This window comes from Archocentrus centrarchus, chromosome 21 (assembly GCF_007364275.1).
Source record: "Archocentrus centrarchus isolate MPI-CPG fArcCen1 chromosome 21, fArcCen1, whole genome shotgun sequence".
Classification (NCBI taxonomy): domain Eukaryota; kingdom Metazoa; phylum Chordata; class Actinopteri; order Cichliformes; family Cichlidae; genus Archocentrus; species Archocentrus centrarchus.
The window spans coordinates 503,510-518,640 of record NC_044366.1 but is presented as its reverse complement, the minus strand read 5'-3'; the positions used below and the strand labels follow the sequence as shown (position 1 = coordinate 518,640).

The window sequence follows — 15,131 nt, the reverse complement described above, 5'->3', positions numbered from 1 at the left end:
AAGGGCAGTTTGTGCTTTTAGGAGGAGATCCGAGGTTCGAGGCTGACGGCTAAACTCAGGAAATCTCATTATGATCACAGTGTAATTGGAAAATTGAATGACTCAGTGCTTAGTTACCGACTCTAATGTGAGTTTTGGATCATGAGGGGCAGCAAACAGGCGTGTGCAGGAAACATTTAACACCAGCTTATTATTAGATTACTGTGTGACACCCTGCACTGCGACTTCAGGCTCCCTGAGCAGAGAGAGAAAAGGCCTGCATGAATCAAATCAGTTCCAGCTCCAGCTCCAACAGCTGATGTAAAGTCAGATGGCCCAAGGAAGTCAACATGCTCGCACCTCCCACGCATGATACACTGCAGGCTGCAGCTGCCGATCAGGGAGAAAAACATCAGAATGAAGGTGGCCGTTAATGGAGAGCTCTCAGCATTCATGTTACTGGGCAGACCGGAAGAGCTGGGAGGATGTTTATGACAAACTCAGCCTCACAGAGGTCACTCATCACTTAGACAGCAGGAACCCTCGTGGATCTAAACCATTTGAATCCCACAGCTCGACTCTGCAAAATGAACAAAATGATGTGGCGTTCCTCATGGTTCCATCTAAGGTCCTCTGCTGTTTCTGATGTTTAACTGTGACGCGAGTTAAATTTCCAGCCTTTACATTTGACCTATTTTTACCACTACAGGGACAGCAGCCTTATGATTAACTGCTAATCTGAGTTATCAAATTTACCAAGACTTCGTCCTCATTCCTCCACTGTTCAGCATTCATAGGCTCACAGCTGATGCAAAGACCAGTACAGTACATGACTGCAGTTTATGTGGACTGTAGTTTCCCCTGATGGTCAGTGTGAGATTCAGTCCCTGCCTGGAGTCTGCGTTGGAGTCTACGCATACTATCAGCCGTCCTTTCTGTTTTTATCTTGCATCAAATCTCAGATTGTCTCTTTGTGAATGATGTAAAGCATCAATTTTGCACCTTCCAAATCATTTGACAGACGATTTGAGTAAAGTTTGAAGGTTTAAATGAACAGAAATAAAATGAATCTCATCAACTAAGGCAGATACAGAAAAGGCTGCAGGTACAGCCGTGTGTTACCTGGTCTCTGACCGGCTTGTGTGTGGTCATGTGACGATCCAGCTGAGCGCGGTGGCTGAAGGTTTCAGCGCACAGCGGGCAGGGGAAGCTTTCCTCATTCTTCTCGTGACGATACTTGATGTGCTCCTTCAGAGACGTCAGGCGCTTGTAGCCGCGGTCGCAGTATGGACACGTGAGCAGCTGGGCGAAGTCGTCCGGCGTGCCGGGCGCCAGGTCTGCAGGTCAGAGGTCAGGAAATGTACAATATTCTTAAAAGGTCAAACAAACCACACACGGTTTTATTTGGATTGTTAAATAGAGCATACCAAGTTCACCGAGACCCTTAAATAATAAAAAAAAGTAGTAATAAATTTAGTAATAAAGATTTAGTAGTAACGGTGAAGTCCAAAGGACCAGAATCACCAGAACAGACCAACTTACCTTCTCTCATTTTTCCTGTGAAATCTGATGATTGAGAAACTTTTCTAATTTTCATACTCTCAGGAACTATTGGTGGTTTTAATCATATTTCACCGGCACTTCCTGTCTTTGATCATTACTGAAACAGTTTGTTGATTTTTTAAAGTCATGTGTTTTGGCTGCCAGCAGTCAGAGAATGGCTAAGAAAAAAAAACCTACAGATTCTGGTTTACTTTCATTAATATTTATGTTTACACTGATTTTAAAAGGTTTTCAGACTTTATTCACTTTTAAATTAAATGCTTTGTAATGCACAAGTTTTTCTTCTGTTCCTCATTTTTATTTTTAAAGCTGAACATGTTTTTCTCCTTGTGATGTCTGAATGCTGTTAGTTGGTTATTGTATCGGTTTTCTGGATTTCAGTTTTAGCACTGGACTCGTTTTCTTACCGTGCTCACTTTCATCCTGTCCAGCGGCCTCAGGCGTGCCCAGGCGCGTCACCTCCTCCGGGGCTTCTGGGTAGATGATGGCGGTGTCGCTGCGCTGCAGGTACTCGGCGATGCTTGCTGAGTGACCATCACCTTCCTCCAGTTTCCGTTTCAGGAAGTACTCATCCAGCTCAGGGATGCCTTCCAGGCGTCTCACTGAAGATAGAAATACAAAGTTCAGCATGCAGAGATGTTCAGTCAGACAATCATCTCCACGGAAATGCGGATCATAACTGGAACCACAGAGGACCCAGGATCAAGCCTTGAGGGACTCCTAAACTAATGCTGCTGTGTCCACTAACAGGCCTTTTTGACCTTTATGACCTTTAATACCTCAGTCAAGTCTCAAAGACTTTTACAGTCATAATTATAAAGAGGAAGCAGAATGCTGACCTGAGGAAGACCCGCTGGGCTTTAGGCCACACCCTGACTAATAAACAATCCCACTGATTTAGTCTGTGTCAATTACACAGGAAATCACGTAAAACAGAAACCAAAAATTCAACAAGACATTTTACATTTAATGAGTTAATTTTTCACTTTAATTAGCCAAACACATAAATAAAAATGAAGAAAGACAAGAAATATTATCTTCAAAAAAAGTCCTAAATGATGCAGTACAAAATAAATTAATAGTCAAACTCATGAAAGACAAAACAGAAAAATATGAGGACAGAACTAAAAAAAAAATAAAAAACTAAAAATAAAAAAATTCCTCTTCCTCACTGTGATGATGCTGATGGCTGTAATGATTAGTTGTGTTATCATGTGTGATTATTATATATTGACCTCACCTGCGCTATTTTCTTCAGCGTGCAGAGACGTGTCTGGGCCCAGAGGTTCGTACTCGTCCTTCCTCCCATCTGTTCAAACACAACAGAGGAGCAGAGTTATTTAACCTCCTCTGATGGAGCTGCTTCCCTCCTCCTCATGAAGGTGTTTCCATATCACTGTCTGCTGTGTTTGCTCATGCTGGGCCTCCACAACAGGATTCATAAGTATCATGAGCTCTGCCCCCCCATCATCAGGGAGGGTGGGGAGATGCGCCCCCATGGCATATACGCACGAAACAATAATAACAAACTTAAAAAAAGAAAAACAACAAACAATAAATAAAAGATAAATTAAAAAACATGTAAGAATAAAAGAATAAAAAGAATAAAATAGTAACTGTTTAAAAAAAGGGCAAAATCCAGAAAACCGAAAAACAAAACAAAAACCAAAAACAAACAGAATATCAAACCAAAAAAATATTTAAAAAATAATCACAGAAAACATTAAAGGAAGGAATAAAAGAGGGTAAAAACAAAGTAAACTGAAACCAAACATCAGAAAAACTACAAAATGCACAAAAAACCCAACAAAACACAAACTACAAAAATGTAAATACACAAACTGCAGAAAAAGTGAAATCTGCTGCTTCAGATCATTACATCATCATGACCTCATCACCTCACAGGTGGCACGTCCATGACCACGTGATACGACTCACCAAGATGTCTCCAGCTGTGGGGGTCCTGGAACCCGTCGCTCTCGGTGCCCTCCTGGCCACGGTGCGACAGCAGGGCGTGGCCGACCCGGGGCGACGCCTCCAGAACAGGCACGCCCGCCGGGCTGCCGACCTCCTCCTCTTCTGCTCCAGCTCCTCCTCCCGCTCCTCCAAAGCTGTCGTCATCGTCTGTGTCTGAGGTCGTCTCCACCACGTTCTCATAGTTCAGCACTGAAACACAGAAGAAGAGGGTGTGACCTATGACCTCACCGTGTTGGTATGTTTTTTTAACATGTGTTAAACAGAAAGGGAGGATCGGCCTTCTCCGATCGGTCTGGACGTGCTCGGCGCTGTGATGTGAGCAGCTACATTGTGGTGACATCATGGGAACGGGTTAATCTCGCTCGATGGTGTTTCCTGCAGCAGGACGCGGCGGGTTCCCACAGAGCGGAGATCCACAGCTCCTTCAGCTACACGCAGATTAGCGTGCTCATAATATGATCTTTGTCTGCAGCCTCCCGGACAACTGCACAACAGGTGCAAATGAAAAGCCACGGCAGGCGAAATCTGCTGACCTGGGCTGAATACCAAGAACGGGGGTGGAGGGGGGTGGAGGGCGTGGGACAGGACGGGCTTTAATGGGAGGTGTGACGGCGGCGGATTTAGGGCTGGGGTTAACCCTCTGTGATCAAACAGGGCTTGCTGTGTGGTCCGACGTACACGTTAGAGTGTGATTACCAGTCACACACACACACACACACACACACACACACAGACTCTGCTATTGTGTTTTCTGCCTTTTGACTGAAAGAATGTGTGAGTGGCTTCAGCAGAAAGAAACACACACACACACACACCCTAAGCAGTCTCATCTGATCAATATGGGGGGCGGCATTCATCCACCAACAGGAGAAGGCCGAGTCACCGCCGACAAGCTTCCCTTCATGTTCCTCTGAGGTCACATGATTCAGACTGGAAACAAAGCCAGCCTGTGGGGTGTCGCTGACAGGTGTGGGTGTCACAGGGTGAACCTGTAAGTTCACTTTAAAGAGGGAGTGCCAAAAGTATGTTGACATCTGGATGCCACCACTAATAACATTTGTATGGATTAGACCCCAAAGCCTGCCCGCATAGTTCAGGCTGTGTGACATATGTACATCAAATATGGCTGAGACTGAAGCTTTTATACTGAAAACCTCCTGACACACTCATACAAACAGGAAGTGTCCAGCAGCAGATCAACAAACATCAGAGTGGGCGGGTCCTGTGTCCATCTTTTCTCTCCTTTGAAGCAGCTCAGTGAAAAGCATAAAAACACACACAAAAGCTCCGCCCACATACGTAGCCAGCGTTACCTGCAGACAAGCAGGAGTTCAGGTGTTCATTTTATAACCTGCATTAAAGTTCCTGCTGCAGTTTCTGCTGATCTGAACATTTCTTAAAACTGCGTTCGTGAGGTGACCTGTGAGTGACAGCAAAGATACAAACACACACACTTCCTCCATAAACCACCACTTCCTGTGGGAATCATCGGTCTCAGTTTGGATAAAAGTGAAGGGAGTAAGGATTAAAACACCTTCACAACTGCTCAGAATTCCACCTTAAATCCTCCCTGCCACTATTCCACCTTAAAGCTGAGTGTGCTGCAGCAGGCTGGGGTTCCGCTCTCTGATTGGTCGGTGGGTGTGTCAGTGGGCAGCAGGCACTGACCTCCCAAACAAAAGCCATTCACGGAGTTGTTTGCCTGCCAGGTCACATGACCGAGGCAGAGTGGCAGATGTCACCGGGGGCAACGCAGGCAGCCCGTCTACCGTTTTATTCCAACACACACACACACACACACACACACACACACACACACACACACACACACACACACCTGGTTTCAGAGCAGAGTGAGGCGTCACTGCGAGCTGAACGTCTTTGTGTCCATTCAGGGACAAAACAGACGACACATCACAGGGCGCTCCTCCTCCTCCTCCTCCTCCTCCTCCTCCAAAGACACATTAACCCCCTCCTCCTCCCGGCTTCATCTTCCTCCTGCTCCAACAGTTCTCTCTCGGACTGGGAGGAAGAACTCGCTCTCTCCTTTCTCGCCTCCAGCTGTTTGTGAGGAGGAGGAGGGTGAGTTTCCGGGCAGGTGGTGACGAAGGTATGTAACGGGGATCGGGGCAAACACTGGCTCGTGTGTGCACGGTGCAGGTGCCGTGAGCAGGAAACGCTCTACCGTGAGGACGACGGCGAGCTTCAGAGAACGCCGTTGACACAAACGCACAATGACGCGGAGATGACGTCAGAGGGTCCGACTCTCCCATCTTCGTGGTGACGTCACAGCGGTGAGCTGGACAAAGCATCGCACAAGGATGATAAAGTTTGACTCCACTCAGAGAAACACACGGGAAGAAAATGTCAGCACAAACACACAAAATAATAACGTGACCAGAAACAAAAACAGACACAGCACAGAGACTTTGGCACAAAAATAAAAGCTTAAAAAACAACAAAAAACACACAAACAACAACACATAAAGGACTCAAAAACAAACACAAACAGGAAGGAGAAAAACATCAACAAAAATTGAGATTAGACAAATGTATAGAGAACACAAAAGAAGGACAAACAAATGTGAGCAAGCAAAACATCGTAGTAACAAACTACACAAACAAACAGAACGCAAACAACAAAGCACACAGGAAGTCACAGAACAAACAAACTCGACAACACATTTTTATAATCAGACACAAACATAAGAAAAATGTCCTGCAGGGGGCGCTCACATGTTTACAGGGTTCTACTTCCTGTTTACATCCATATATTTCAGCCTATTTCCAATGAACCTCAGATTGGATCACCTGATCAGACTGATTACTGATCGTCACGGCTCTGTGTGCAAACAAACATGCCGTGACCTTCATGTGAATCTCCACCTGACCTTCATCTCAGGCTCACATCACAGCAGCCAATCACAGCTCTCCGCTCGCTGTCAATCATCCAGTGTGATGAGTGGGTGGGGCTCCACAGCAGCACTCAGCAGGGTGGAAAAGTGACCTCCACATGTAGGCTTCATCCCAGCAGACATGTTCAAAGCGACATGCTTCGCTCCTCTGATAACATCCAGCGGCCATCAGGCCCCGCAAATCAATGATCCACACGGACGAGTCAGAGCGGCGTCCCCGTCCAGGTGCTGCGTCCGCAGCCTGCCGCTCGCTGCGAGGTACTGAGATGAAGCAGCTCTCTGCTCCTCTCCCTCTCCCTCTCTCTCTCTCTCAGAGCAGATCACCTGAGCAACAACTGGAGGGGAGGGGGGAGGGGGTGTAGGTGAGCCAGGCGCCGCTGAGGAAATGAGGTCGCTGCCTAGCGGCTACGAGCTGAAGTGAATCACCGCAGAGAGCACAGGCAGGTGCATACAAGCAGAAGTATGTGGACACCTCATAGTACCCTCACATAGGGTTTAAATGGAGAAGGCCTGCAGTGTGTCCACATAGTTTGGGTATTATATCACAGCAATAGTTTCAGCAGGTTTCCCTGTAACAGTCTCAGCTGATAAACACGCTGTGGAGCCTAAAGTTTGTGGACAGCTGAGGACTCATTACATAATGTTCAAACGATGAGGCATCACAGTGTGTCCACATAGTTTTGGTATTGGAGTGTGTGTCTGTGTGTGTGTGTGTGTGTGTGTGTATAACTGGCTCAGTCTTATTTAAAGTAACACAGAGCCAAAAGTCTGTGGACAGCTAAGTGCCACTACTATGAGTGAGGGTGTCCACAAACTTTTAGCCACGTATGACATGCTCACCTTTATATTTGGACCAGATACCTGACATCAGAGGTCCCCAACCCCCGGGCCGTGGACCGGTACCGGGCCGTGGGACATTTGGTCCCGGGCCGTACATAAAGAATAAATAACTTAAATTATTTCCGTTTTACTTATTATCTGCGCTTAAACTATATTTTATTTTGAAAAATGGGCGGATTCGCTCCGTTACTTCCCTCCATGACTTCCTCTTGACGTGTCAAGACGTTTCCGCTCACATGATACGTCACCGCTAAAATTAAACCCAGAAGCTTCAGGCCTGTCTAACGAAATCGGTTGGTTGACCTACATAACGCTTCTTTAAATTTTTGAGTGCTCAACAAGAGTAGAAAAGCGCTATGTAAGAACTAGTCCATTTACCATTTTTATTTATCAACACCGGGGATAGCAGTGAGGTAGACCCAGCCATCAGACTGACTCTCCAGCGCTTGACACCGCGGCTCTGCAGCCACGCTCCATGTGAAATCGGCCGAACCCAGTCAAACCAGAAGCCAGCAAAAATGAGTATCAGAGAAACAAGCTCAGGGGGCTTACACTGATTCAGTGTTATGGTGAGTTGTATTTTTCATGCGCTTTATACAGTAAAAATCACCTAAGTCGAAGTCGCACAAATCGGGTTTTCGCTCTAGTTGGATGGCATCTGCAGGTCCTGATTTTTCCTAACATTAATTCCAATAAAATCATCACATAAATCCGTCGGATATTCACCTACCTCGGATGAAAAATCTGGTCCCATTGTAATAAATTTCCAGTTAAATGTGATCGCATAAACTGGATGAGTTTAGCGCTAAAACCCTCCTCAGCTCCTGTCCGCCCACTTCCATGCATCGGCTCGTTCGTGCACAACTACACACACACTAACAACGCCTGGAAATTGTTTTAGTGTTTATATCAGTTCATTTCACCGGGGACAATCGTGGCAAGTGTAAGCTACAAACTTGCACTTACGAGTAAAATTTCAGATTATAAAATTTGCAGAAGCAAATTCATAGATGAAGCAGAAGCCATTGCAGCGAAATTCGATAATAGACCCCAAACTGGGCCATTTGAATCTGACTGAGGTGATTTCTACTGTATTTGTTTTTGCGGTGTATCTTATTTTGAAGGCATGTTTTACCATGGCTCTAACAGCTGACCAGGGAGCGCTGTGGGCAGAGAGCCTGTTATTCATGTTGAGGCGGGATGTTACGAGAACGCTGCTGATAGAGTTGCATACGAATACAAAGTGGATTCCCGTTTTTTATTATTATACGTAGAAAATATCACACTTGGTTATGGTCGTATCATTTATTTTGACGTATTTATTCGCCACACCTTAAAAGCCGGTCCGTGGAAATATTTTCTAACACTAAACCGGTCCGCGGCTCAAAAAAGGTTGGGGACCACTGCCTGACATCACACTCACACAGCGTCCATAAACTTCTGGTCACATACCTGGTACCATATACAGTCTTTAGTGGTACAAAGTGTTGATACACTTTTTGGCGATACACTAAAGAGCCAAAAGTATGTGGACAGCTGGTGATGCTGAGGATGCAGCTGTAGCAGCCCTGTTGGCACCACACAGTCACCAGGATCATCCACCGTTACTGCTGCTGTTTAATCCAGCCTGTGTGGGGTTACTGCAGTTACACACTCGCATCTGTAACACTCAGACTTCCTCTGAACGCACCAATCAGAAACCAAAGCACCAAAACCTGCAGTTCCTTTAACATCCACTAGAGGCTGATTTGTGCAATTCAAGGGTATTTTTACTCAATAAACAAACCTCCAGGTTTAACCCGACCACACCTGTCAGCTCTGCTTCACCTGAACTGGAGCTCTGGACTGTGTTTGTGCTGTTGGAGCCTTTTAATGCAGTTATCTGACCAATAATATGGCTGCTGTGGTTAACTACTAACATCACAAGCTAGCAAACCCCAAATATGGTCACTTCCAGGACACGAAAACCAATATGGTGTACGTGTGTGTCTCTGTGAGTGTAGTAAAGTGTTCTAGCCAGAAAACATTTCAGCCCGGCGCATTTACCGTTTGGGGGGGTGACACAAATTTTTGATAATTCTTTTGCATATAAACCAGAACAGTTACATATCATGATGTAACATTTCCCAGAGCGCCTTCCACTAATGGTTTTGCAGAAATCATGTAAAAAGCATACACAACAAAAATATTATAATCCAGGTGTTTTATCGATCAGCCAACAGCACTCGAATATCCGTCATCACGTTTTTAATGCAAGCCACAAACTACGATAACAGGAAGTGACATCATTTTGCTGGGAACTGTAGTTTTTTCTCCAAGGCCTCTCAGCTCCTGGGATTTTATGTTTACTAGGAAGCCCGAAATTAGAACCCTCCTTATCAACAAGAGTCAGTGCAAGAGGCTGGAAACTACACGAGAGCCACACACACACTGTAACACAGTAACACACACCATTTGTGAATACATTACTGCTCAACAAATGTTCACAGACCTCCTCCTCCCCCCACACCGAGAGGAGGCTCAGAGACACAAAGATTTCGTCTACTGTCTCTATTCTACTGTCTCTACTGCACACAAGGAGAAAGAAAAGCACGTGTGAGCTAAGACCAGAAAAATAAAAGCACCAAATGTGCCACAGTCACATGACTGTCCTCTGTTTATTTTATTTAGATATTTGTGAATATTTAGACTTTTTATTTTATTCATTCTGTATTAGTTGCGGTATTCTATTCATTTACCGATTTTTCTGTCTCACATTTCTTTCATTTATTTAGTTGATTTTATTTTCTTGTTCATATTCATTTATTCTATCCTGACAGTTTGAGCTTTTATTTTGATAGCGACAGAGGTGTCAAACCCAGCAGATCAGCTGACTTCATTCAAACAGCTGCTGCACATCTGTAAGCCAATGTGTGATCGATCGGTGATCGGTGAGCACAGGAGGTCCCAGAGGAGACGCCACAAAAATAACGATGGCAGGCATTGATGAGGTCAAAGGTCATGTATCAAATGCAAAGGAGCAGAGCCGCCTAAAGCTTTCTGACCTCCTTCAGTGGATGGCCGTCATCCTCAGGCTGAAACTCTGTCTCCTCCTACCCCCTCTCTTTCCTGCTCAGAGGCTTTTATTGTGGCGGAGACATAAACAAGAAAAACTACTTTTCCTTCTAAACCTCCTTGTTTCCTTTCCTCTGAGGAAAGAATGAAGGAAACTGGGATGAGGGAGAGGAGGAAGAGGAGGGGCACCCCTGTGCTCTGCAGTGATGGAGCTGCTGATCTAGCAATCAGTAATCAATAATAATGACTGTATATAGAGACGAGCCAAGCTCCAGGAAATATTTGAGCTCTATTGTTTCCACGGTTTCCTCCGACACTCCGCATCACATGACCCCGCCCCCCCAACAGGAACCAGACTGAGCTGCTGCACACAAGCTGAAGTTTATTCAAAGAAGAAGAAATGAGACAACTCAACAGACTTCCCCTGCTGATGTTCTCAGCCAATCAGATCACAGCTCATCTGACACTTTTTACAGGTTGAAGCCAATGAGCGTAAACACCTGAGAGCAGCTACAGTCACCACATAAAGAGGGCGGGGTGATGGCGTGATCTAGGATAAATGAATGAGCACCAAGACGAAGAGTAAAAGAAAAATAGAAAAAATAAATACAAATAAACAAAGTCAAAACACAGAAAACAAAAATAAATAATATTTAAAATTTAATCTCAAAAGAAACACTCATTTTATTATCCTGGCATCTCACACACACACGTATGTGTGTGTGTTTCTGAGTGTGAGTGTGTTTCTGAGTGTGAGTGTGTCTGTGAGTGTGTGTGTGTGTGTGTGTGTGAGTATGTGTGTGTCTGTGAGTGTGTGTGTGTCTGTGTGTGTGTCTGTGAGTGTGTGTATGTGTGTGTGTGTGTGTGTGTGTCTGTGTGTGTGTGTGAGTGTGTGTGTGTCTGTGTGTGAGTGTGTGTGTGTGTGTGAGTGTCTGTGAGTGTGTGTGTGTGTGTGTGTGTGTGAGTGTGTGTGTGTGTGTCTGTGTGTGTGTGTGAGTGTGAGTGTGTCTGTGTGTGAGTGTGTGTGCGTGTGTGTGTGTGTGTGTGTCTGTGAGTGTGTGTGTGTGTGTGTGTGTGTGTGTGTGTCTGTGAGTGTCTGTGAGTGTGTGTGTGTGTGTGTGAGTGTGTGTGTGTGTGTGTGTGTGTCTGTGAGTGTCTGTGAGTGTGTGTGTGTGTGTGTGTGAGTGTGTGAGTGTGTGTGTGTGTGTGTGTGTGTCTGTGAGTGTGTGTGTGTGTGTGTGTGTGTGTGTGTGTGTGTGTCTGTGAGTGTGTGTGTGTGTGTGTGAGTGTGTGTGTGTGTGTGTGTGTGTCTGTGAGTGTCTGTGAGTGTGTGTGTGTGAGTGTGTGTGTGTGTGTGTGTGTGTGTGTGAGTGTGTGAGTGTGTGTCTTATCAGTGTGAAGGTGTGACAGCAGAAATAAACTGAGTTCCTCTTTGAAGCTGAAACTCAGTTAATCAGGTTTTGGCACCTTGAGCCGTTCAGGTCGGTTAAAGCAGCGCGTCGGCCTCCTCCTGACTCTGACCCCACCCAGCAGATAACAAACACACATACACACACACGCACACACACACACACACACACACACACACACACACACACACACACACACACACACACACACACACACACACACACACACACACACACATTTAAACTTCTCCATGTTCCATATCAAACATGTCGAACAGATGCAGGAACATGTGGAATAAACTCAGGACTTCCAGCATGCTGAGGTCACTTCCTGTCTGTCAGCACATTTTAAACACAAACTCGTGTTTCTGTCATTGAGATAAAAATAAGTAGCAACATTTAAAGATGAAGTGTTTTTAATTGAATGATTTTTGTCACCTTCATTTTGATCCCGGCTCAGACGTCTTTACTTCACTGTTCTGTCTCTGATTTATTTATTCATTATATTTAAAGTTTAAGGACAAATGCAGATCTGAGAATCCCGTTTTCAGTCAAATAATTGGATCCAGACTGAGCCGGAGCAGCGTTTCATGTATGTTACAATCATTTCACTGGGACTCCTCACAGTGTCACAAACAGCTCATCTTGTTTTTCAGGGCCTCTAGAGCCGCAGGTGTAGTGATGTGGACATCAGATGTTCTCAATTTAGGAACCCACCTGAACCCTGCTGCACAGTCAGTAGGAGCCTCACAGAAGGTTTGCGAGGAGGTCTGAAGGGGAAGCCAAGCCTCGACCTGAGTTGACGTTAACCCTATCAGCAGCTCGGCCTCGGCGTGCCGTCTGATTAGAGAAGCAGCAGAAAAAAGGCTGCTGCTGCAGAGCCCTGATAACAGCCCAGCACCGATACCAACTGAAGGAGGAGGTCAGAGGTGTGAACAGCTCACTTTTTCACTTCTGTTCTGCTGTCTTTGTTGCAGAGTTCCAGAACGAACACACACACACACACACACACACACACACACACACACACACACACACACACACACACACACACACACACGTCAATCCAGACATAAAAATTCTCTTTTGAACTCAGGATCTTGTTCTACATGCATTTTGAAGCCCATCAAACTTCATCTTTCTGTGTAAGCATTCAATTAATCATCAGTCTGTGGATGCTGGGGGGAGGGGGGCATGTCAAGTCCCCCCCACCACAATAAAATGTAGGTTGCCTTAAGAGAAAGTCAGACTTTAAGTGTGAATAATGGATACAGGCAGCAATGAGGAAGTTTGAGAGTTTACAGCCCAGCAGCCTCTCTGGGGGCAGGTGGGGGGAGAATATCCAAAATGTCTGAATTATTTATCTTCCCAGGTGGAAGATGAATCTTTACAAAAGGAGAAGAGAAGGAAGACGAGGGTTATTAAATCCCTCCGATGAATACCTTCTTGCAGCGAGCAGCAACGTTAGAAAAACTTTTCCTGCCAATAATTCATGACTGCAGGTATTTTAACTTCCCGCTGTTTCAGGAAACATCAGACACCTCACTCCCATCCCACCGCTTTTTAAAGCTTGCTGTCAGTTTCTGCTGTCACACTTCACCGACTCACTGGTGAATCAGGACCATTAGTATGTAGAGTTTCCCTCCAGAGATCACACATCTGAAAGGTGGACAATCAGACCTCCCACAGCAGGACCAGCCAGCTGCAAACCACAGTCAATTCACTGAATAATCTGATCCTACAGGCGATATTATACCAACGCTAACCCGAAATACAACCAACACTGAACCAAAGTCCAGCCAAAACTCAACCAGCACAATTCATCCACATTCATCCAACACTCATCCAACATCACCAGCTAAAGTCAAAATTCTGTTCCTACAAAACGGTGACAAATCTGGCATCCAGAACAAAGACAGCACTGAGCCAATATTGAACCAATGTTCAGCCAAAATTCTGCTGATAGAATCCTGCAGACTGTACCAACACAGGGACAATATTCAGCCTCTGTGTGCTTATGATACTGATAATCAACTAAATATAAGTTATGTAATGCTCTTCCATCCATCCATCCATCCATCCATCCACTTCTGCTTCCAGCTGCCATGGGTGAGAGATGGGGTACATCCTACACAGGTTGCGAGTCTGTCGCATGGCCAATCACCAGCTAACCACTGATGTAATGTAAAAAAGTTTAAAAAAAGAGAAAGTCTGACGTGATATAATGTTTAATAACCTGACAAAACAACAAAAATTTAATGGATTCATCAACGTGTTATAAAGTTTACAGGTGCATTCAGGCAGGAGTCAGCATACGGTAACAACGCGATCTGCCATTTCATGAGTCGATTGACCACATGACTCATATCAGTGATCTCTGTTCCAGGTATTGCTTCACTGCAGACTGACTGGACTTCGGAGGTATTTTAGGTTTGTTCCCGGAACAGTTTGAGGTAGTGAAACTGCTGATGGAGTCACTTTAGCTTTGACTCACAAGACCTTCGTCCACCACAACCTGCCGCCGGACACAACCGCTGGCACTGAGGAGCAGAAGAAGAAAACCGCAGCTGTCAGCACATTCACGGTTCATCCAAAGTCACCATTTCAGAGCCTTTTCTTTGTTCCTGACAGTTAATTGTAAAAACCTGGACTCAGGCTAAAGCGGCACGAAAACAGATCAGACGGAGGTTCACAAACATCAAGAGATAATTTAATCACACACCAAAGCTAACGCGTAACAAAGAGCAAATGTTTACCCACCAGTTAACCTTTAGCTACCAGATAGCACTGAGTAACCAGCTAAACCCTAGTATATAGCAACACAGTAAGTCACCTATGGTTTTAGATGAAATCTCACAACATGAAGCTGCTGCAAACTTTAGGTGGCTCACTAAATAATCTGATCCTCTAAAAACAAGTCCAACATTCCACCAGAAAAAGCCAAAACACAGCCAGAACTCAGCTGACAATCAGCCGGCATTCAGCCAGAACGCAGCTAACATTCATGTGACACTCAGTCTGAACACAGCCAACACTCAGCCAGAACTCAGCCGACATTCAGCCAGAATTCAGTTGACTTTCAGCCAACACTCAGCAAAAACCCAGCCAACAATCAGCCAGAATGCTGCCGACACTCAGCCAGAAATCAGCCAGAACGCAGCCGACACGCAGCCAGAACGCAGCCGACACGCAGCCAGAATGCAGCCGACATTCAGATGACGCTCAGTTTGAATGCAGCTGACACTCAGTCAGAAAGCAGCCGACAGTCAGCCAGAATGCAGCCAAATTTACTAACACTGAGCCAAAATTCAGGACGTCTTCTGATTGTGTTAAAGAGCTGGCTACTGTTTACAAGAGCTAACAACCAAGAGCTCTCAAAGTCAAGAGAGAGGGG

At 45.3% G+C, this 15,131-nt stretch overlaps 1 protein-coding gene across 2 annotated transcripts in view; it reads right to left on the bottom strand.

Moving 5' to 3' along the window:
- The window catches only part of zeb2a (zinc finger E-box binding homeobox 2a), a 57,280-nt gene that overhangs the window by 17,022 nt on the left and 25,127 nt on the right, over positions 1-15,131 (bottom strand). For both annotated transcript variants that reach the window (XM_030757518.1, XM_030757519.1), the window contains exons 3-6: positions 3,481-3,708; positions 2,783-2,851; positions 1,950-2,144; positions 1,102-1,316 (exon numbers count right to left, since the gene is read on the bottom strand). In XM_030757518.1, the coding sequence (XP_030613378.1) occupies positions 1,102-1,316; positions 1,950-2,144; positions 2,783-2,851; positions 3,481-3,708 (707 nt within the window). The remainder of the gene's footprint in view (positions 1-1,101; positions 1,317-1,949; positions 2,145-2,782; positions 2,852-3,480; positions 3,709-15,131) is intronic.